The sequence below is a fragment of the Anarrhichthys ocellatus genome, unplaced genomic scaffold, assembly GCF_004355925.1.
Source record: "Anarrhichthys ocellatus isolate YVR2014 unplaced genomic scaffold, GSC_Weel_1.0 scaffold20, whole genome shotgun sequence".
NCBI lineage: Eukaryota > Metazoa > Chordata > Actinopteri > Perciformes > Anarhichadidae > Anarrhichthys > Anarrhichthys ocellatus.
Window position 1 is genome coordinate 623,622 of NW_022280050.1, and position 22,255 is coordinate 645,876.

General features: G+C 40.6%; 3 protein-coding genes across 3 annotated transcripts in view; all 3 read left to right on the forward strand.

The window, feature by feature from the left end:
* umps (uridine monophosphate synthetase) overlaps positions 1–3,370 on the forward strand; it is a 4,914-nt gene extending 1,544 nt beyond the window's left edge. Inside the window, exons 4-10 of the mRNA XM_031858532.1 lie at positions 30–217; positions 294–391; positions 599–759; positions 843–960; positions 1,054–1,229; positions 1,320–1,434; positions 1,773–3,370. Of these exons, the coding sequence (XP_031714392.1) occupies positions 30–217; positions 294–391; positions 599–759; positions 843–960; positions 1,054–1,229; positions 1,320–1,434; positions 1,773–1,951 (1,035 nt within the window). The 3' untranslated portion in view covers positions 1,952–3,370. The remainder of the gene's footprint in view (positions 1–29; positions 218–293; positions 392–598; positions 760–842; positions 961–1,053; positions 1,230–1,319; positions 1,435–1,772) is intronic.
* A 9,222-nt stretch (positions 3,371–12,592) lies between these two features.
* Positions 12,593–15,334, forward strand: cryba2b (crystallin, beta A2b). Its single transcript, XM_031858561.1, has 5 exons — positions 12,593–12,615; positions 13,378–13,565; positions 14,413–14,554; positions 14,653–14,795; positions 14,960–15,334. The coding sequence occupies exons 2-5, from the start codon at positions 13,408–13,410 to the stop codon at positions 15,105–15,107; spliced, it is 591 nt and encodes a 196-aa protein (XP_031714421.1). The 5' UTR covers positions 12,593–12,615; positions 13,378–13,407; the 3' UTR covers positions 15,108–15,334.
* A 1,637-nt stretch (positions 15,335–16,971) lies between these two features.
* fev (FEV transcription factor, ETS family member) lies at positions 16,972–22,255 on the forward strand. Its single transcript, XM_031858228.1, has 4 exons — positions 16,972–17,043; positions 17,448–19,590; positions 20,305–20,376; positions 21,687–22,255. The coding sequence occupies exons 2-4, from the start codon at positions 19,542–19,544 to the stop codon at positions 22,226–22,228; spliced, it is 663 nt and encodes a 220-aa protein (XP_031714088.1). The 5' UTR covers positions 16,972–17,043; positions 17,448–19,541; the 3' UTR covers positions 22,229–22,255.

The following is a 22,255-nucleotide window of genomic DNA, read 5'->3' on the forward strand; positions in this document are numbered from 1 at the left end:
CACCTTTTGAAATCTTTTATCTGTTCAAGGTGACCGATGCCGTAGTACTAATGGACAGAGAGCAAGGAGCTGTAGAGACGTTGGCGTCTCGGGGAATCCGGCTCCATTCCATCATCTCCATGTTCAAGCTGCTCGAGGTGCTGCAGGAGGCCGAGCGTATCGACGCCTCAACCGCCCAGAGAGTGAAAAAGTTCATCCTGGACAATAACACTTTCAGGTACAGTCGCACAGCTTTGGTGAGGATAGCGTTTGTGTTTAAATGCATACTAACATTGCAACTTTTCCTCTTTCAGCCACAAGGGTGATAACTGCAACGGGGTCCCTGCCACCAAGAAGGCGTGTGTGGAGAAGAACATGGAGCTGAGCTACGCAGACAGAGCCAAACTACCAAGTATGTAGCCAAGTGGCCAGCACTAGTACGGCAATGTGTTTAAAAACTTAACAGTAATACTTTCCACTCTCTTGGCCTAGCGGCATGGTTTTAGTGTTTAGTTCAAAGCATTTCTAAATGTTATTCTATGCTTACAAACAGTTATTTTGTTCAGAGGTGCTGGTGTTTTTCACTGTGAAATTAGCCTCTCCCTCCCCTCGTCTGCAGACGTTCACCCTCTGGCGTCAAAGCTGCTGAAGATCATGGAGGAGAAGCAGTCGAACCTCTGCTTGTCCGCCGACGTGACGAGCAGCGAGGAGCTTCTTCGGCTGGCGGACTCTCTTGGTCCCACCGTCTGCATGCTGAAGATCCACGTAGACATCCTTAAGGTCGGAGTGAAACCGGTTCATGTTTCACGAGAACAACACTGTCAGGACAATTAATCAAATGCTATTCTGACGTCTGCCAACAGGACTACACGGTGGCCTTTACCCAGAAACTGCAGGCTTTGGCCGAGACACACAACTTCCTCATCTTTGAAGATCGCAAGTTTGCTGACATTGGAAACACAGTAAAGCATCAGTATGAAGGTGAGAGGATTTTATATTCAAATTTGGGCTCATGTATGACCTACACCTGACTTCAAGATGACATTTGAGAAACTGTGTTTTGTTATTTCCCAGGTGGTATGTACCAGATCTCATCTTGGTCCCACATAGTGAACGCCCATGCGGTGCCGGGCCCCGGGGTTGTGAAGGGCCTGAGCGCTGTAGGAAAGCCTCTGGGCCGAGGCTGTTTGCTCATAGCACAGATGAGCTCCCAGGGGTCACTGGCTACTGGTGAATACACACAGGCTGTGGTAAGGGTGTCTCTGCATTTTCTAAGTTTATATATGTGTATATATATACCATGATTCATGGTTTACAGTTTATCTCCGTTATCTTTGCAGCTGGCGATGGCAGAGGAGCAGTCAGACTTTGTGATTGGGTTTATCTGTGGCTCCAAGATCACCAAGAAGCCAGAGTTCATCCACATGACCCCTGGGGTCCAGATGCAGGCCGGAGGTAAATTTGACTTAATATAAAATAAAAATGTTTTTTTAATTCTTTTTTTTATTTTACATACATGCATACACATTTATTTGGATGCATATGCACAGACTCCAACTTGAATATTATTAATCTGTGGTGTTCATGAATTATAGGAGTTGATTTTAGATGCATTTTGTGTTGTACTTTCAACTCTTGTTTCTTTTTGGTGTTGTGTCTCCTCTTTAACACAAGGAGGAGCTATAGTGTAAGAAATGATTCCTGGATGAGCTATCGATAGTCGTCCTCTTGCTCCTGAACAACCTCTCCCTTTCTCTGTCTCCTCACCCCTTTCCCCCACCCTTCTCTTACAGGTGATGGGTTGGGCCAGCAGTACACCACCCCGGAGGAAGTCCTCTACAACAAAGGCTCTGATGTCATCATCGTCGGTCGGGGGATCCTGGAGGCCCCTGATAGGCTGAAAGCTGCTGAGTCGTACAGAAAGTCAGGCTGGGAGGCTTACACAAAGAGACTGGGCCAGAGTGGCCAATAGGAGGTTAAAGAGTTGCATCTGCATCTAATTTCAAATTTTACCTGCAACTTTAGTAATAACTTTTGTGGAGAACCTTTAAGTATTTTCTCTTTTACTTTTTTAGTAGTGTGCGCATAGTTGTATACATCGATACGTGTGTAGACATTTGCAGGAGGTACCTGGCAGGTGGAACCGGACACTTTACTGTGGAACATATGTAAATGCGAACTTTTGATTCTGTCGTATTGATGAGCTGCTTTAACTGTGTTCTTCCGATTCCCTCCGATCAATAAACTGCACAAGTTGACCTCAAGTCCGTCTGCTACGATACCTCTGATCAGGTTAATACAGATTTGGGAAAATGTATCTGTGTTCTTTGAAGTTGGCTCATTCTTCCTATTGAGGTCAAACCATGCAGAGAAAAGATGTGGATTACCTTGAAAAGCTAGTTGGTTTTTTTTTGAGTTTGTTGGTCAACTCCTAAACTCCCCCGAGGATTTGTTTGTTAAAGCAAGATTACGAGGTGTCGTTCCCTTGAGAAAGTCTACTGCTTCCAGTCAGGATGAAGCTTGTTTTTCATGTAATTGTTGCAATACTAGATCACTATTGTTGTACGAATAAGAGGGGGGTACGGGTAATACTTTTCAATGGTTGCGTAATATTTAGGTTGCGATTCGGGGAATGTTCCGGTACGGTCTTGTCCAATCTGGATCTCAAGCATCACTTTTCATATTGTATCGGACATACTTTTGGCTGCAAGACATAACTCCATACCCAAATCTCTGCTAATCATTACGTCATTAATGAACTCCAGCTTCACAAAGTAGCAGTAATAGGTTTATTTTAGGCCTGAACGTACGGTTAGCTCATTTCATAGCAAATGGAACAGCTTGGTTGGTCACAGTTCAGTAATGGACAATGGGTTTAAAATTTTTGTTATGAATGTCATATTTCAACTACAAAATGATACCTGATTTGCCTGATTTGATTGCAATGCCCTAAACGTAACTTAAAATAGCAAATGCTGAGGTAAAGTATCATTTTCCCAAATGGCTGTAGATTCAGTCATGATGTGACTTGATCAGGGATCTCACTTGTTGTCCATTGTCTCTAAGAAGAGGGATACTTTTTTAAGACCAGAGAGTTTCCTTCAGTTTGTGAGGCCTCCCTTTAAAAGCAAACGGATTCTTTCATTAACGGTGTGTCCTGGAGCCATGACAGTTGTGCTGTTACTAATAGGCCTACATGCAATGAAATCAGTTCAGAACATTCTTGATGGTTTCCTCACACTTGCTTTAATGGATCGATGTTTATCTGACATACCTTGTTTGGCTTTTCCCCTCCGTGCATTTCTATTAGGACTGAAAGAAGAAATGCAATGTGTTTTTTTTGGAAAGTGAGAGTGAATAGTTCAATAAAGGTTAGGTTTAAAGAAAACAAGTTCAATGTTTGTTTTTCCTCCCCTACTGTACATATATGCACCTACTGTAATAATACTGCTGTCATTTGTATTGAAAGTTCCACTTCCGCTATGTGATTTAGCTAGATTAATATACTGTATTTCACAATTGTAAAGTACTCAAATTGGGGGCGAAAGGACACCAGTAATCTGATAAGGCTTTAGATAATGCACCAAGAATCAATCAACCATCAAATAACCTCTGGTTATTATTACATCACATTGGATAAATTCCATCTTAAACTGATTTTGGTTGGTTTCCTTTATGTTAAACTACCTTAAAGGTGTTAAATTCCAAATACAGGGCTTATTGATTGTGGGATTGCCTCTCAACATGGCGACGGCTGAGCTGGCAGCAAGCAGCTAACAGTGGTAACGGCGCAAACAAAGGCAACAATGCCCGACAGAGCTAACAGTGTTGAACCGATTGGTGGGTGTTCTGCTTCAGCGGCAGCTTTTATCAGCGGTAACCGCCGTATGAGCAGTGCGGACCGGCTCCGGGCCAGTGGGGCACACAAACGGGGACTCGAGTGCACTAATATGCACGCGTGGCCGGACTGGCTACGCTAACAAATCATTAGTCTCACAAAAACCTGGTGTTGTGATGGCTACAAATGGTTGAATTTAATATAACAATGTTGTCAAGAATATTTTGTTGGTTTTGATCCACAGTATATATATCATGAAATATAACAAATGTGTGCAGAATTATAAAATCAAGTAATTAAATGTAATAACTCTTCCTCACTTTAAATGTATTTCTTATTGGGTTGAATGTTCATGTTTTATCTCTATATCACATTTAATTTATTTTCTTATCTCTGTATTGTGCCTCCATAATGGTGGGGGATGGGAGGACTAGTCCAAATGAAAGCAGCAGGGGCTGAGTTATCACTTGTAGTCCTTAGCATTAGTCAAACTTGGATCCTACAATTCTCATAATGCAACTCGATTGGATCTTTTTTTTAGACCTCCCCTGCCTGTTTAATTCTATCATCTTTTTTTTACATCTTACATGTTTACATCTTTTTCTCTGATCGGTTGACTATCATTGTTCATGTTTTGTGGAACAGGTTCAGCTGTCAGTTGGAAAATAAAAAATCGCTTTTCATAATCTTTGCCTTACAATTAAATTGCCTTACAACTAAAAAATGTCCAGATTCCATGATTGCATTACTTATTCAGAGGCCATTCAGCTAAAGAGAATTAGGAATCAGCTTCAAGCACTACTGTCATTTGACCAAGACCAACTTGATCAAATGACATACTTCTCCTGTTTGGCGTGAGTTTGGCTAAATCATTGTTTCGTCATGTCTCAGGGTGGATTTTTTTCTTCAGTGGCAGTTTGAACCCTGAGCATTTTTCCTTCCACGGCACCTGGTAGATCCCACAGAGAGATTTCTTTCCCCAAATTTGTCGGGTAAGGTGAGCCGGCCATCAGCAGAAAGTCATTTGCAAGCCATATGATATGGAAATTATGCCCGAACAGACTCTGAACAAATTGAGTTGGCAGGTAGCGACCTTACAATGCGCCGGTCTGCAGATCAACGCAGGCACAAAGGTCAGACACGTTGCCTGGCACAGAGGAGGAGGAGGAGGAGGAGGGAGGGAGGGAGGGAGGGAGGGAGGGTGCTTTGGATGGAGGAAAAGGGCTGGTAAGAATAATGCATTGTGTGTGTGTGTGTGTGGGTGTGTGTGTGTGCGCGCACACCCCTCCCCCTTTATGTCAATATTGGATCAGAGCAACACACCATGCGACAGGTGTCCGTGCATGCCCCGAGGATCATCCGTGTCGTTTTTATCCATGAGGGGTGGAGAGAGAAAAAGAGAGGGAGAGAGAGAGAGAGAGATAGAGAGAGCATGAGAGGTATAAAAGGTGTATACCTGACACAAACCCCACACATCCGATGCGCGTAAAAGGTGAGCCATGTCTAACCCAGCTTGCACATTTTGGCCTTCATCGCTTTGCTTCTTATGAAGGTGGGCTGTATGGCTTTTTATTCATTCTCTTTTCAATTTCCTTCAGAGTATCCATTTTTACAAGGGTGTACATTTGCTTGGTGTTCTAACTTCTCCCAAATCTTCCTCCAGAGGTTACCTGACAACAGAGAGGCCAGCTGTTACTCGCCCACTACCTTGATCTCTCTGCATCATCGTCACACGGTGATCGTTTCTGTGACTTTTTCATGTCCGTATTTGCTTCACGTTGAGCCACACGTACAATACCTGAAGATTAAGTTTTGTTCGTTCGGCTCGCGTTATGCAGGTATGGGTTGGCAACTGGGAAAGACACAAAGCTTCTTTTTTTCGTCACATGGAGCATCACTGTGTTTGTTAACACTGTCAAGTGTCAGTTCAGACAAACAATGGAGTGTTGGTTTTGGTTGAGTTGTTTTAAAGTTTGTTTTAAGGATGTTCATGAGCAGCACAAGTGAGCCAAATTACAGTAATGAAAGTCTTGAAAATCTTCAAAAATGTAAAAGACATTTCTGAAAAAAAACACATCAGCCATAAGGTCAGGAGTCAGGGTCATTGCTTTATCTAAGATGACTTGATAACAGCGTAGATTCGTTGGCTGAAGCACCAGGTGTACAGCATATTTCACTGAATAGATTGCCTTATTTGCATACAGCTGGCTACAGGCAATGCTCTAAAGAAAGCCATGTCAGCCTTGGACAACATGTTGCCTGACTACTGGAGTCACAATCATTTATCTGAAGGTGAAAGTGAAAAAAAAAGAAAATCCTGGAAGATTAATTTCCTGACTCATTTGAGAAAGACATTTAAAGACATTATAATGTGAATAGGTGTTTGTGTCGAGCAAAGGAAAGCACAAGAAGGGTTACAGCAGGTGAACTTGGTTATCAAGAAAGGATGTTCATTGATAAAAAAAGATCCAGTTTAAATACTGAAAAGGTAAAAATAAGATTATGAATTGCAGATTCAACCACTCCATATGTTCACGTAAAACCTGCTCGATCTGAACAGACGTACCTGTCTGTCCAGGTACAAATGAAAGACAGTATCACTACTGATGTAACTGACATTAGGAAAGTGTCCAAGTGATGGTCACTCACTGTTTGTTTTCTAGCTAGAGGTTGAACTCATCTACATGTGCCTGTTTGTGCTTCCCCTGGATGATTCCGTATATGTGCTGAAAAGGTTGACATTTACGATAGGGATGATTATCTCCGTATCGTCCCTTGGTGCCTTTTTTTTGATAATCATTTTCCTGTTGGCACATTCATGTTGACAGCATGTATTTTCCACTGGGCCTATTCATTACTGTCCATCTCCTACGTCACCAACTGAGGCTGCAGGCGAGCACCAGGGAGCAGAGAGATGGGCTTAATGGGAGGCTATGTTAATCATTAACTAAACATTAACCACTCACATACACACACACCAGACATCTGATATGGGCCATCTGCCATTTGGATGCTATGGTACAGCATTCATCTATCACACTTTTACAAGTCATTATGTGTATTGTTCCTTATGTTTACGAGTATATCTTCTTTTCAGTGCTTTATTGTGTTTATCAGTGATTTAAATGAACACTGGTGTTTTCCTTTCATCCAGCTCTCGGATGACGAGGCTAAGTGTTTTGGATTTCAAACAATAAATTGATGAAGTCGGTGTTGCAGCTATACGATTCCACCTTACTAAAGAGTAAACTGACATTTTACATTCCCAATTCAAATTGATGAATTCATTCTGAAGCCACGCTGAAGCTGCGTCTTTGTCATCTAGTGGAAAAATAACAACGACATCCAGAGCTAACGTACGGTGCCAAAACACATTATACACACACAGATTGCGATCCCCGACCAATCTAACTATTGACTAATTGTTTATTGAAATAATACATTTATATGAAAAAGAAACATTTCTGCTAAAGAGTAGGTTCAAACACAGTATATGAGCCGATGCTAAATCACTGATGATCACTTTCTCTGAAAGTCTAACACATTATGTCATACATTTAAAATTCACTTTGAGTGGTGATCTCTGTGACTGAATATGTTCCCACACTACAGCATGTCCCATGTATGCTCAAACTGAAGTTACATACAATATACAGTATACTTATCTTTCATACCCGTGGTCCCGCCTGCAGCATTGTCCTTTAACTTTAACATTGTGTTCATTTTGGTAGATCCCCTTCACACTTTATTACCTCAAAAAACATCTCGTCATCACCTTACAAGAAGAGACATTAATTGAAAGTCGGCCCAGCATGTCATTCTTTACCTGAAAGCATATTTGCCTCTGCTTGAAGCTCTAGTCAATATTTGTTTAATGCCAGAGGAAGGGGAAGCTCGCACTCCTCAGTATCCTGGTTACCTTGCCCCGATTTAAACTGACTATCCCAACTGGTCCTGCTGCTGCTACACCCTTCCTCCCAGCTCCCGGAGCTGGATTAACAACCGGGTAATTTGTTAACGATTCAACGTACAGGTTTAGACAGATGCTTTTTTTCTGTACAATTAAAAGGAATGAATGTATATATTCAGTGGAAATTGATTTTTTTTTAAATCACCATTTGAAACAGTATGAAACCGGTGGGAAATATTACATTAAATTTGTGTAGAGATATTTTCTCATCTTTAAAAAAGGCCTGACAATTACCCTCTCAAAGAGGGCAGGTACTGATTGTTTTAACTAGGATCATTGTGTAGTGTAGCATTACTGTAATTACTTTAAAACACACAACAGGAAAGAACTCTGTAGCCATGAAGGCCAGATGATGCAAAAAGAGGTAGAATCCAGAAACATGCAATATAAATACATGTATTACTTTTCTATAATATACCCTCTGTGTATCATTTTCATTTTACCTTTATTTCATATGGTTTTGCCTGTTTAGGCAGCTAAATGCAAACAGAGAAAACATACACAAAAATGATATTAATATTGAGTTCAGAAAACAGGAATCAGCAAAAAATATGATGTTTTAAGCAATTAATGTTATATTGACATTCTGCAATTCAAGTTCTAATTCTACATGTATTGCCTGTGTGTCTGTCCTGGAAGAGTGATCCCTCCTCACTTGATCTTACTGAGGTTTCTCCCTTCTTCATTCAAGTCATTTGTCCGTCTATATCAAGGGAACAATGACAGAAGCTGTTTTATGTATATAAAGCTTTTTTTTTTTTAATTTTGTGCGATATAATCTCATTTCAAGACTCCTGCCGCCCCGGCCGTGACCCTAACTCAGCTCTGCAGGGCCGTACTGTATCAGTATCATTAAGACTACTGTTTGTATCTGTACAGCGGGGACATGATTACATTTGTGCTGCCTGCCAAACTGTTTGCTGCTATCTGTAAATGGTAAAGGGAGTTCTTCCCAAAGGCTGTGTGTGTGTGTGTGTGTGTGTGCTGCCTGTGGGCTGTGTGCTGTGTGCTGTTACCTCTGACAGTTACCGATAATGAAGAGTCATGCAAATGGCCAAGCCCTGTTCTCTCTCTTGGTTGGCTACTCCCTATACCTTCTCTCTTTCTGATAATATGGAGTGTGGAGTGCTACTGGATGAAAGTGAGCATTTGAGATCTTGGAAAGGAATTATCTCTACAAGCTGTGAAAATGTAAGCATCTAACATGAAAAATAACAACCGTGGCAACAAGCTGCTTTTATTTTAGAAAAGGGAAATCAATAAAACAATATTCTTGCTTTGTCTACTCTTTTAAGAATACATAATCTTTCAGTTGTGTATGTTCTGCCAACTGCAGTGTGTGTTTGTGTGTGTGTTTGTTTGTGTGAGATGTCATCACAATTCAATACTGATTGTCTTTGTATGTGCCTTGCAGACACAAGCACAGAAAATATTAAAGTCTACATAGTATTTCTCTATGTTTTTCCTGCAGGTAAATCTAGCTGCTTGAGTGTCCGCGCAGAGATCAGTGGGGACAAGTAGAGGCGGTGGGAGCAGATGTCCTGCTCGCATATCATCCTAACCTGGTTTAATCTCCACGGTAACCTTCCACCTGAAGGAGGGCATTTATTCAGTGCAATCTGTAAGTCACTGTGTGTGTGTGTGTGTGTGTGTGTGTGCTCTTGCATGCAAACACGTTTGTGTGTGTGTGCAGGTGCATTCACTGACTATTCAAATATTTCGGACTCACACTGACCCGGAAAAAAAGAAAATCTCTCTCAGCAGTGTTAACACACTCATGCTGTGTGAGTATACTGGCCTGTGTGAAATTGTGTGTGATTCCATTCGAATGTGCATTCACTGTATGGCCTGGAAAAATAAATAAAAACAACAAACAAAAGTTGAATGATTATGATAATTGATTGAATGATGCCGTCATTTGAGTTTCAAACCGAGTGGACTCAGACGTCTGCACACCAGATCTAACCAAGTATCAAAGGTAATATTAATAATGATTAATTAATACCTTTGAATTTAATAAAGAATCACAATGAAGCAGTGTTTGCACCATACTGTAGGGTGCACCCAGCAGTGTACAATGATCTTATATTCTGTGAACGTAATACCATGCAGTGCAATCACAAAATGATCCTGTGCCTGCATGCTTCCTCAATGATATGAAGCCAGTGGCCTGTAGATGTGTCATGTGACCAGTGAGAAGGAAAGAGTAGTTTTTTAATACAGCAAGATAAGGATTCAAAGTAGAACAGTACTAGCTCTATACTGGACTACACTGTACCTGACTCATGCAAATCCACCCAGCTGTATTTAACTGGGAAATGAGCTGTGTGTGTGTGTGTGTGTGTGTGTGTGTGTGTGTGTGTGTGTGTGTGTGTGTTTGCATGTACGTGAAGGTAAGGATCTTCTGCTGATCCATCTTGTCAGACCTGGTGAATAAAAATGAAAGACCTTTGCGTGTGTGCTACCTGAACTACATAGGGTGTCTACATACAAACAAAACGTGTGTGTGCATGACGCACACACATACACACGACATCTGTGTCTATATAAGCCTGTCCTTTCACCTGCTCATCACCTGCTCTGAGGGCAAGCATCTGATGACATAAACACACACAAACACACACACACACACACACACACACACACACACACACACACACATGCATGTGAAGAGATACACGTTGAGACAAGGACAATGAATGGGTTAACAGAAGACAATGAGAAAGCTGTTTATACAAGTGAACAGCTCAGACATGCCCACAGGTGGACAACACACACACACACACACCCTCTTGTTTACTTTGTTCACTCCTGAGTTTATATTCACTTCCATTCACTTTTTGGAGTCTTACCCCAACCCTAGATATGACAGCGTAGTCAGCCAATTAGCCTTAACCTTAACCTAACCTAACCTAACTTTAACTTTAAGCCAACTCCATCTCAGTCCTTTGTAAGTTCTTGTTTTGATGTGCTGTCGTGCTTGTACTATGCAGGCCAATTTCAGAGGTTTCTGCCCATGTGTGCAGTGTAATACACACATTGGCCACTAGATGTCACCAATGGTGAATGAAAATACATCCCTAAAATCGTTGTGGTTATTGCAACGCTTTTGTAACACTGGTCTATTCGAAAATTACAAAAGGTGCAAGAAAAATAACAGTGAAGGGATATAATGACGCTGACAATGAAAGCTCGATTTTTAAACTGTAAATGTGGTTCAGAACGGATGGTTTGCCAGTGTTCAGTCAGTGGTGTTACAGCTTGTCATTGCACACTAAATCATCACGTAATTAGATAGGATTTATTTTGTGAATACAATCATATACTGTCTTTTATGTCGAAATCTAAATATGTATTGTATTCGAATTATTTTGGCTTCACACAAAGAGAAAGAAGCGATGCTAATACCATTAAATGACTGTTATAAGCCCACAAAAGAACAATATAATACATGACTATGAGATGTTTTTTATTCACGATGTTACACGTGCCCGTCTCTCTTTGTAGCTGTTTGCAGAAATGTAACAATGAAGGCAAATCCATAATCAAATGTGGAAACGGTAAGGCAAGGCAAGGCAAGGCAAGGCAAGTTTATTTGTATAGCACATTTCAACTACAAGGTAATTCAAAGTGCGGTAGAAACTGATGAAAGTTTGATGAGTCAAAACACCGTATTTAAACATGGCATCATGCCCAATTTAAATCACATGTCTTTAAATATAGGGACTACACCATGCCACATTTAACTTATTACTGTTACTGGTGTTTTCTGAAGCTGTAACTATTTGAAATACAGGAGAAAATAATGTATATAAATATGATTCGTTCAGAAAAATCTATGATATACTTGTATTTAAAATTATCATTGGACATTTGAAAATAGTATTTAGCTTAAAAAAAGATGAATTGAATGAATCCTAAAATATATTTGTCATTCAGCCCTTAAATTTCACGATTATTCTCCCTTAAAGATTGTGTTCCTTATTTCATAATTCTTATAATAAAATACTTTTCTTCTTACAATGTTATGTTTTACAATGAATGAAACCACCAGAGCGTGTGGTTGGAAGTGTAGGCTACCAAAGCTACAGTGCACACCAATGTCTTTCCTTGGAGCATATATTGTAACATACTCCCACCCATATGAGCCCGATGACATCGTGTAGCATCCTGTTTATTTGGGGGATGATGCTCCTCATTTCTATTCCCAAAGATATGTTCCAAAGCCACAAAAAGGAGTATAGGCCAGGTTCCCCAACAGTCCTGGTCAGTACTACTACGTGTAGCTTTTTACTAAAGCAGTTCATGCAGTAGACTCAACCGTTGGACAAGAGGAAGATGAAGACGCCCTCCAGATGAAATTGGCACATGTCCTTGTACTCTCTTTGTGAGATGCCTTGGGCCCTTTCCCCACCTCTAGTTTAGGATTCGGTTTACCTTCAGCCAAGAGAGAGAGAAAGAGAGAGAGAGAGAGAGAGAGCGAGAGAGGGGATCAGCTCCTAGAATGTGTCTATTATCCTGCCGCACCAATCAAACTGTTGTGTCAGTGCGTTACCATTGTATGGTCCTGGGTCCATTTGCCACTGACTGTGGCTGCCATATTGATGACTAAGTTAGTTTGGGCTCTGAGGACAATGGTGCTCTGGAGCCTCCACAAAGCGCGAGGCTAATGCCCCCCTTTCAGCCGGCCCGCTCAGCTGCTGAGTGTGCAAGGCTGCTGGGCAAATGGAGTGGCGCAGGTCCAGGGGGCCCGGCCCTATAAAAACACAGGCCAGGGTCTCTCCCCCGACATTGATTAAACTGGATCTGTCCCACCTCAGTACTGTCTGTAAGTATACCAACACACTGGCTCAGACTCAGCTAAGAAACTGCAATCAGGGGACAGCTATGTGTACTGGGGCAGAGCCCGACAGCCACCAAGATGCTGCTCAAATTGTTAGATAGACAGCCATGCAATTTGATTGAGACTTGATTTGCTAAGAAGTAAAAACACGGTAGCTAAGTATGGTTAGCAACTCCTGATAGAAGTGATCAGTTCTGCAGAAGAACTGCAAATGGTACTGGAGACAGCATGCACGCTTTTTAGCTGTCTCTTACATATATGTGTTTTGCTGTTGCGGTATTTACTTCATGTAACAGCAGTTGTACAATTTAAGGAGAGGAGACATGTCTGTAGTTCTAGATTGAATCTTTTCAATGGAAACAGACACAAATCTGTCTTACGGAGAAATGGAAAAAATGATGAATGACAGGAATTGTTCCCTTCTTGTGACACCTTTGGGAGATATTTATTTCCAGAGTGAAGGTGCAATAATATGCTTTAAATAGAAAGGCTCTGTTGTTGTTTTGTTATGTAGAAACCGTTTCTTTACATCTAGCTAAAATACAAAGATTGTTGTTTGAGTTGATTTCGATCATCTGTCTCAAAAAAACAATGCAAATCCAAACATTTACAGTTACTCATTCACTCTTTTTTCAGTCTTGCTGACAGTATCACTACTCAGGACGTGCAGGTTTTCTTGTGATTTTGATTTGATTTTCCATCTATTAACACTGACTGTGTGTTTTTTAAACCCTCCACCTTTGTCAGAGAGCAACCCCTAAGGGAGAAGCAGCAGCCATGAACACTCAACAGATGGAGCAGATGGGCCAGTTTAAGGTAACAGTCTGGGAGGAGGAGAACTTCCAGGGAAAGCGTTGTGAGTTCATGCTGGAGTGCCAGAACATCATGGAGAGGGGCTTCAACAAGATCCGCTCAATCAAGGTTGAGAATGGACCGTAAGTCAACATTGTTGGTGCTCTTTTCCTTCTGCCCTCTCCATCTATCTAGTTTTGTATTGCCCTTACATCATAGAAATCACTTCTCTTTCACCTCTTGACCTCTTCTGTTGTTTACATTTTTATGCTTGAACATAATTAAGTTCTAACGTCTTTATGATAAGGTTTAATTTGAGTCAATGATTTGCTAGAATCTGGTTGAAATTGTACCTAACAGAATACATAGTATCTGCGTAATAATGAGAGTGAGTTTAATTTCCACAGTATGTTGGTCTGTAGTGTTTATTAAACACTCGTTGCTGCTTAAAAATTGCATTTTCCCCAACCATAATAATCACTAATAGAATCCCATTATTTGCTTCTCTTGCAATTCTAATTTACTTGGCATGTATCATTTGCACGTGTGTGTGTGTGTGTGTGTGTGTGTGTGCATGCATCCAAGTGTATCCCTGATATGAGTTGGATGTGTGCAGCTGCCGGCTATGAGCCAGAATGGCTGACTGACTGACTGGCGATCAGATAAAAAGCCCTGGGTGCAGCAGCAACAGCAGCAGCAGCAGTATTTCATGTTTGCTTTGTGCTCCCTTTGACAAAAGAAGCTGCATGTTGTTTTCACTCCGGGCCGTTCGGTGGGCGTTGGACTCTGTTGTTTAACAAAGAGGACAGTTCCATTGTCGTTGCACTAAAACGACTTTTACATTTAGTGGTTCATTATTGTTTTTATTTTAGAATTCTAGATATTTTACATATGGTCTGCTCATTTAACCTCAACATTTCAATCCTCCTTTCTTTCATCCCTCTTTCTCTGTCCCCCCTCATGTCTCTCGCCCTCATCTTTCCACTCCAGTTGGGTGGGTTATGAGTACCCAGAGTTCCAGGGACAGCAGTTTATCCTGGAGAAGGGAGACTACCCTCGCTACGAGGCCTGGAGTGGAAACAGCAGCTACAGAACCGAGCACATGCTTTCCTTCAGACCCATCAAGTGCGCTGTAAGTTACCACATCCTTCCACTCATCCTGGTTTTTGTCTTTCTCATAGTCAGACTGGTCAAGTGGCTGACATCCTCTCTCCGTCTCTTTCTCTGCAGAACCACAGTGACAGCAAGGTGACCCTGTACGAGTGTGAGGACTTCCAGGGCCGTAAGTTTGAGATGTGCGATGACTACCCCTCCCTACAGGCCATGGGCTGGTGCAGCAAGGAGGTGCCCTCTATCAAAGTCAACTCAGGAGCGTAAGTTACACGTCTTCCTCGCTTTACTGGCATCTGTCTCTTTCTCCTGTTCCTCCCCTTTTGCAGAATCCCTGCTCATAACTTTCGTAAAAGTCCCTCTCTCCCTCTCTCTCTCTCCCTCTCTCTCTCTCTCTCTCTCTCTCTATCTCTCTCTCTCTCTGCAGCTGGGTGGCCTACCAGTTCCCTGGTTACCGTGGCTACCAGTACATCCTGGAGAGAGACAGGCACCAAGGCGAGTACAGAAACTACAACGAGTACAGCACCCAGGCTCACACCAACCAGGTGCAGTCCATTCGTAGGATCCAGCACTAAGCCTTCTTCCTGCCTGCCTGACCCAACCTGAACAAAATAAAAAAAACTCTCCCCGAACCCCGTTCCTCAACTTGAAACCCCGGACAGACCGCTGTCACAGAACAGTAGACGGACAAACTCTTTCTATCACTCTGGCTCTGCATGTATGGATATCTAAGTACTACTTCTTCTACCATGCTAAAGCATGTTCTTGAAATAGGAAATAAAGGCTTTTCTTCAAAACTAGAGGCTGTTTTGTCGGTATTCCTTTTTCTTTTTACATTCTTTTTACAATCACCAAAACTAAATAAATCAACATCTGATTGGCTACATTGAGCGGTCGATCATTTCGCACCTTGGCTATGGCAGCACAGGTGCACAAGCAATGCAAAATCAGAGCCCCTTATTCTCTTTTAGCTTCATAGAGCAGGCTGTTACCAGAGATAGTTTTTGCTTTGTATTTAATTAAAGGACACATTTAGCCTTTTAGTGAACATGGAAAGATTTGATTCAAATCTCTCTGTTAAGCCTTAAGGTGTGTAACATTGTTCTTGTCAGACTGTATTCTTATTTCGAATAAACAAGAGCATCATATCACATTTGTTTCTATCATTTGTTCTCTACTGTTACAATCACAATTTACCAGTAAAGGGAGGAGTTGTAAGAAAAAGATTGATTGGTTGGCCAACTTGTCTGTCTGATAGCCAGTGCACTCAACTAACACGTGTACATTTAGGTAAAACATTTAATGTGAATCATATTTTAAAAATAGAATGAATTCAGATTCAAGTTCTCTTGATCTCGCTGCCTTTATTCGATACAGCAAAAGTACTGTGTACCAGACACAGAGGTATAATAGTATTACCGTAAATACTTCAATGGGCTGACGAAGCAATTCAGCTGATGCCAGCAGAGGTCCTCTGAGAGACTAATGCTGTGCATGTAATGTCATTGATGAAAAGTATTTTTATAACCCTGGACCTGTTTGAATGTTTTTAGCCTATCAGACGACTGTTTTTCCCCTCAGAGCAACTGTAAAGGCATGTTACGTCAAATAAAGACGCTAACAAAAAAAGTTTAAAAGCCGTGCAACATGAACCACTAATTTGACTCGGTCATATTCATGAAACCCATTAACTTATACTCCCACTCCTTACACAGTATATGTTTCACTGCTACTGTTGTAGCCAGCCTGTGAAAAACCCATAGATTATTTATTTACTCACAAAGATATAAGGTATGATTTAAACCCATTAAGTTTAGCTGAAAAAATCACCAAATTTGAAGGTAAATTGTTTTAATGACAGATTTAAAATACACTACTTTCCCATACTACATTGATTGATTTAACCTAAGTGAAAACCACTATTTCTAGCCTCTAATGTTTCCCTAATTACATCTTTACATATCACAAAGGTGCTGATGTAGATGTGTGAGGATTTTAAAGCTGCAACTACTGAAACCCTGAGGCCCTCAGTGTTCTAAACATTGTAAACACCATAAAGATCATAGAATTTTTACACTAAAGTAAACTCTTGATCATACATTTTGATGATTTACAGTATCTCCCCATACCTTTGCACACAACTGACTATTAAAAGTCTACTAGCTTAGCATTTGTTTGCTTATTGTAATGTGGCACCATTATGTTTATCTTACGGTCACATCACGTCACAGGGATCCTGGAGTGTGTTTACCTCCACACACACGCCTCCTGTTGGTCCAGGACGTGGTATTCCGTGTCACACGCCAACAAGCATGCTCACTGTCCCACGCCCAAAAAAACAGGATCTTTTGATAAATGTGTAACCATGCACACACACACCTTTCTCAAACATACATTCCTCTGCAGACAGATTAAAGCAGCTCTCACTGGGGGTTTATAGAGGAGTGACACTTGAGCAGTGCAGTAAGCTGCAAACTCTGCTACTTTGGCCACACTGTTCACAGCACCAAGGTAAGTGTGAGGCTTTACAGGGGACGTTTGCATTGATTCTTGATGGCAGCTATCATTTCACGAGGGTGTTGGGATTGATTTCTTTGCTAGAAATGAATTACATTGTTTTTTAAATTTTAAGAATGTGTTAAACAGGGGAAATTATGCTATTTAGCCTGAATGTCTATCTTTGTCAAAATGTATTTACATTTATGCAAGATTACGATGCTTTCAGTTAATACATGCTTCAGTTTTACTTGTATACTATCTACCATCAGATGCTGACTTAATTCTTTATTTTACTTACATTGTAAACTCTATATAGCCTGGATCAATTAGTAGCAACACATTGATATGTTACAGAAACAGAACAAATGAATGCCTTTCTGATGTTTCTATGATATTTGTTTTCTTCTTTCTATCAGTGGATTTCTTGCTTTCTGCACTATTGACCATCCACTGCATCAGTACAGTCTAGCTTTCGAGGCTTGTTTTAAGTTGCCTGCGACTCATACTTGCACACAGGCAGCTAAAGCAAGTCTGGGACGCCAGTGACACACCTACTAAGCCCAGGGCTGAGGAACTGCTGCCATGTGAAGAATGGAAAATACATCTTTTCATCCAGGAGAAAGGGACATGGGGGAACATTTGCTAATTTATTCTCCATTGATCAGTTGCACGAGATTTCCTCCTCTTTGTCTGTGAGGAAAAATCTCGAAATCATACAAATCATTTGTAAACTAATGGGACTATCAAAGGCCTTCGTAGTCTGATGCAATCTGTTTTTACAAAGCCTGATTATGTGACAAGGGACTTAGATGTACAAACTTGCAAGCTATAAAAAATAACAAAATAACCTATCATACAATATACACTGCATAGCCTGCAGTACCTACATTACCTGTGTTTACATATGGGCTTTACTGAGCTCAGTCAGGTGACACATCAGTAAATCATGAAATAGATTATGAATGATTATCACACAGTTTAAGTCAACACACAGGGCCAGATATGCAAAGAGGGATTTGAATTAATAGTTTTCTATTGGACACATGTATTGTACTTTAATTTCAATGTATCATTTCTAGTTTATACAAATAAAAAAAATGTTTTTGAGTTCTTCCGGTTAAAATATTTTGTACTTGACAGAAGTCTCTTTTGAAACTTGAAACAATGATTTCTTTCCAGGGGAGGGCTATGAGGAGTCATGTAATCTGGCACAAATGATAATGAATTGTGTTTTAGTTGCACTGATCAGCCTGCGTCTCTTCATGTCATGACACATAAAAATTGCATTTTGACCAGACAAACCAGATGCCAAACCACCACGGCAGAGATGCACTTGTGTTCATGTCAATGTCTGAGTGTTAACATAATTCTCTTTCACCCTTTTCGCCTTGATTCAATCACTCTCATTGAAGGAATAGACAAGAATACATGGAGAGAGAATGAGTTGTGCAACAAAAGTCCCAGAATCAAACAAAGGATGTTGCATTTACGTGGAACGCATCTTAAAACACTAATCCTTTCATTCATGGTCAAACCATCATGCCAGGGTTTGTTGTCATGCTAATAAATTACATGAATTTCCTCTTTAAATTTATACTTGTTGCTTTTAAACACCCCGTGCTTCAGGGCAGAGAAATACACTGCAGATTATAACAATATAGTCCTGGATTGATTACATTAAACACTATTAGAGAGACTGAGTGTTGAAAGATTATGATTTATAAGTGAAATAAATCAATTTCTAACGATTATTCAAATGCCATGAAACATAATTTGCACCTAAATATTTGTGAATTAATTAAAAAGACCACAGTTTTAATGATAAGACTAATAACAAAGGGTGTGTACTATACTCAGGCAGGGTAATAGAGCCCACACAGCTTCATACAGTCCACTGCCTCTGAAAAACACCAGAATTAGAAAAATAATGATAACGTCAGTGAGCATCAGAAGCCATGGTTTTAAAGTTACAACCCTCCGATTGAGGCTATATAACCTTAAACCCACAAACAGAAGGTCAGGGGGGGATGAAATGTCCTTGCTTTCTCGTGTGCACTGAAGCGTCCCTTTCAAGGTAAATATTCTTTTCCCAACATGAAATAGGTCTTTGTTGTTTGCCGAGAGGTAAAGAGGCGGAAAAGTGAGGAGGATCTGAACTGGTTTCCATGTCAAACACTTCAATTCACCATAGAAACTCAGATCTTAACGCGGAAACTTTATTAAACTGTGATGGCGGATTGATAAGGGCCCAATTTCTATCGGCCTCTTTTTATTGTGGGCAGCAGGCGGACTGACAGAGGTAAATTGCTCTTTTAATTAAAGCAATGCACCAGGGGAAATTGCTGTCTGAATATTGTCTCAGAGATGGGGGCCAGTGACAGTTGCCTGGAAACTTCAATCTGTCCACCCGCATTTATTCCAGATCACAGTTATGAGATAAAGTTTAATAAAAATCTTTTCCTCCGCCACCAACGAAATGAAATCCAACCCATTCTGAACCACCGAACACAATGAGACAGGACTACGGAGGAAACCTCATGTTCAACATGTATCTCTCAGGTTCGTCATTTTGTCCGGTAAAGGATTATAGAAACAGGCGGTCATGATTCTTTAAATTCTGCCGGGTGTCGGCGTCCCGAGGCGACGATGCTCCGTGTGCAGGGCAGAGCATTGTTCAGCCTTTTCAATCTGAAAGCCCGTCTGCTCTTTTGTCGGAAATCGGAAATCCTTTTTCCTGGACGCGTTTCCTGGCTTCTCGGAGAGGAGACCGCATGGGACGACGTGACTCTTGCATTAGACTGCGACTGGTTGAGGATACAATTAGGGTTTGAATCAATTTGAACCATTTGTAGAGATTTGGCCATTTTTAACATTTCAACATTTTAACACAGTTCAGTTAGTCATCGCACGCACAGGTCTGGTCAAATGTACAGCGTCTTTTAACAATTTGATATCAGCAGTTATATAGTTAAATACTTTCTCACTGAAAACAGGTGAAAGCTATATCCGTCTCTGAGGTTTATTTGATTTGATTAATCTTTTTCATCTGTTTTTCATCTGTTTCATTGATCCAACTTTGTCTTGCTTAAATTCATTTCTCCAAAATAGAAAGAGTGAAGTTGTTGTCTTGATCCAGCAAAGCAAGATTATAATACAAGAGTATTTTGAATGGCTTCCTGAAGAAAATGATAGACTATTAAAATCATAGATATTAATCAGGACAGGATGGATAGACAGCTGATGATGCTGACAATGACTCTGTTTTGATTTCAGATCCGACGGAAAATCTGTTGAAGGAAAGCAAAGGAACAGCCTGGGGTCCACTAAACACAGGAGTACAGAAAGGTAAGAGAATGAACTGCCTGGACACGTAATCCATATTTTTATTATCACCATGTAGGGCACAGTTATTTAATATTAATTGTCTTTTTATGATATAAAATACGTCTTCCAATAAGCTACTTTAAAACAATATCTGAAATTATTCAGTATTAAATAATAATTCTAGAAATAAAAATTGCTATTTTATTATTAACCATGGAAGAAACGCCTCTGAAGCTAACTGATTTGGGAAGAATAATGAAATCAAATTCAAAGGAATTATTTCAGGAATCACTTAAGCTTACCACATTAATAGTAAAAATGCCCCACATATTATAGCATGATTAAAATGAGTTTAAAGGTTAATTTAATTTAACTTGTGTTTGTGTTGGGGGGTCTAATTGATTTGTGATCGATATAAAAACACATCTTACTTTCTGCATGGTCTCAGTTTGCAGCTGTTTGTTGGTCACAGATAACGATTTCTTTTCAATTACGGACGCCATCCTTCTTGCCCCATAACGGGCTTTGCACCCCAAAATTATTTTTATCTCAAAATGTGTCTCATCCATCCTTAGGCTCAGAACTGTTATGTAAAAAATAAATTTTGAATCAGGAACATAAATACAAGATAGAATACGAATTTAAAAAAACCCGCCAGAATCCGTCTGCCGTTCGTCCACAGCTCATTGTCACTCTTTTAATTATACTGTTACAGAGTAAAAATAGACTTAAATGGCTATTAACACATAAATAAAATGGTTTCTGACGTTTTTAAATAAAAAACTAATCAAATTATTATGAGACATATTTGACTATTTGTATATTTTAAAACACTAACACCTGGGAGAACCTACATTGTTTTTTTTAATTATTAGTTAATACATTCAATGTTGTTTGAAAATACACTTGGATGGTATGCATTAAAAGTTCTGCTCAAGATGCATTGACATTTTATAAATGGTGGGACACTCGTATGCTTAAAACAAACTGTATAAACTCAAAATGCATTAACGTGTCTCTTAATGTCATATTAGACTGCAATTTGCCTTTGAAAAACACTGCTTTGTCTCTCGAAATGTGCTGCCAATAGCCTATTATTATTATTATTATTATTATTATTATTATTATTATTATTATTATTATTATTATTATTATTTGATAAAAGTGATAAAAGTACAAATCTTAAATTTCCCCCAAAACAGACTGTACCATTTAGACATGTGGGTTTCATGTGGACTGACCCAATGTGTCTGGTTATGTTTACTGAATTATTAATACAAAATATTTTCTAATCGTTTACATCAAATCAATGGTCATCGTCTCCCCTACAGGCAGCGGGCAGATTCAGCTGTGGCAGTTCCTGCTGGAGCTCCTCTCTGACAGCGCCAACATGTCGTGCATCGGCTGGGAGGGCACCAACGGCGAGTTCAAGCTCATCGACCCGGACGAAGTGGCTCGGCGCTGGGGGGAGCGCAAAAGCAAACCCAACATGAACTACGATAAGCTGAGCCGGGCGCTGCGCTACTATTACGACAAAAACATCATGACCAAAGTCCACGGCAAGCGGTATGCCTACAAGTTTGATTTCCACGGCTTGGCGCAGGTGTGCCAGCCGTCCACCACAGAGCAGGCCATCTACAAGTTTCAGGGTAACTTCTCCCCGATTCCCTTCGCCGGGATTTCCAAACTGAACCTCGTGGCTCCAGGGATGGGGCCGCCGGGTTTCTCCTACTGGCCCGGCTCCCCTCCGGCGGCACTGTATCACACCCACAACCTCCAGCCGCCAGGGCCCTTTGGCACCGTGTCTCCGTCCCACATCAGCTGTGTCAACAACATCAGCAGCCTGACTAGCATCAATAACCATTACAACTGACTAATTCATCTTTTAGGCAAACAAATA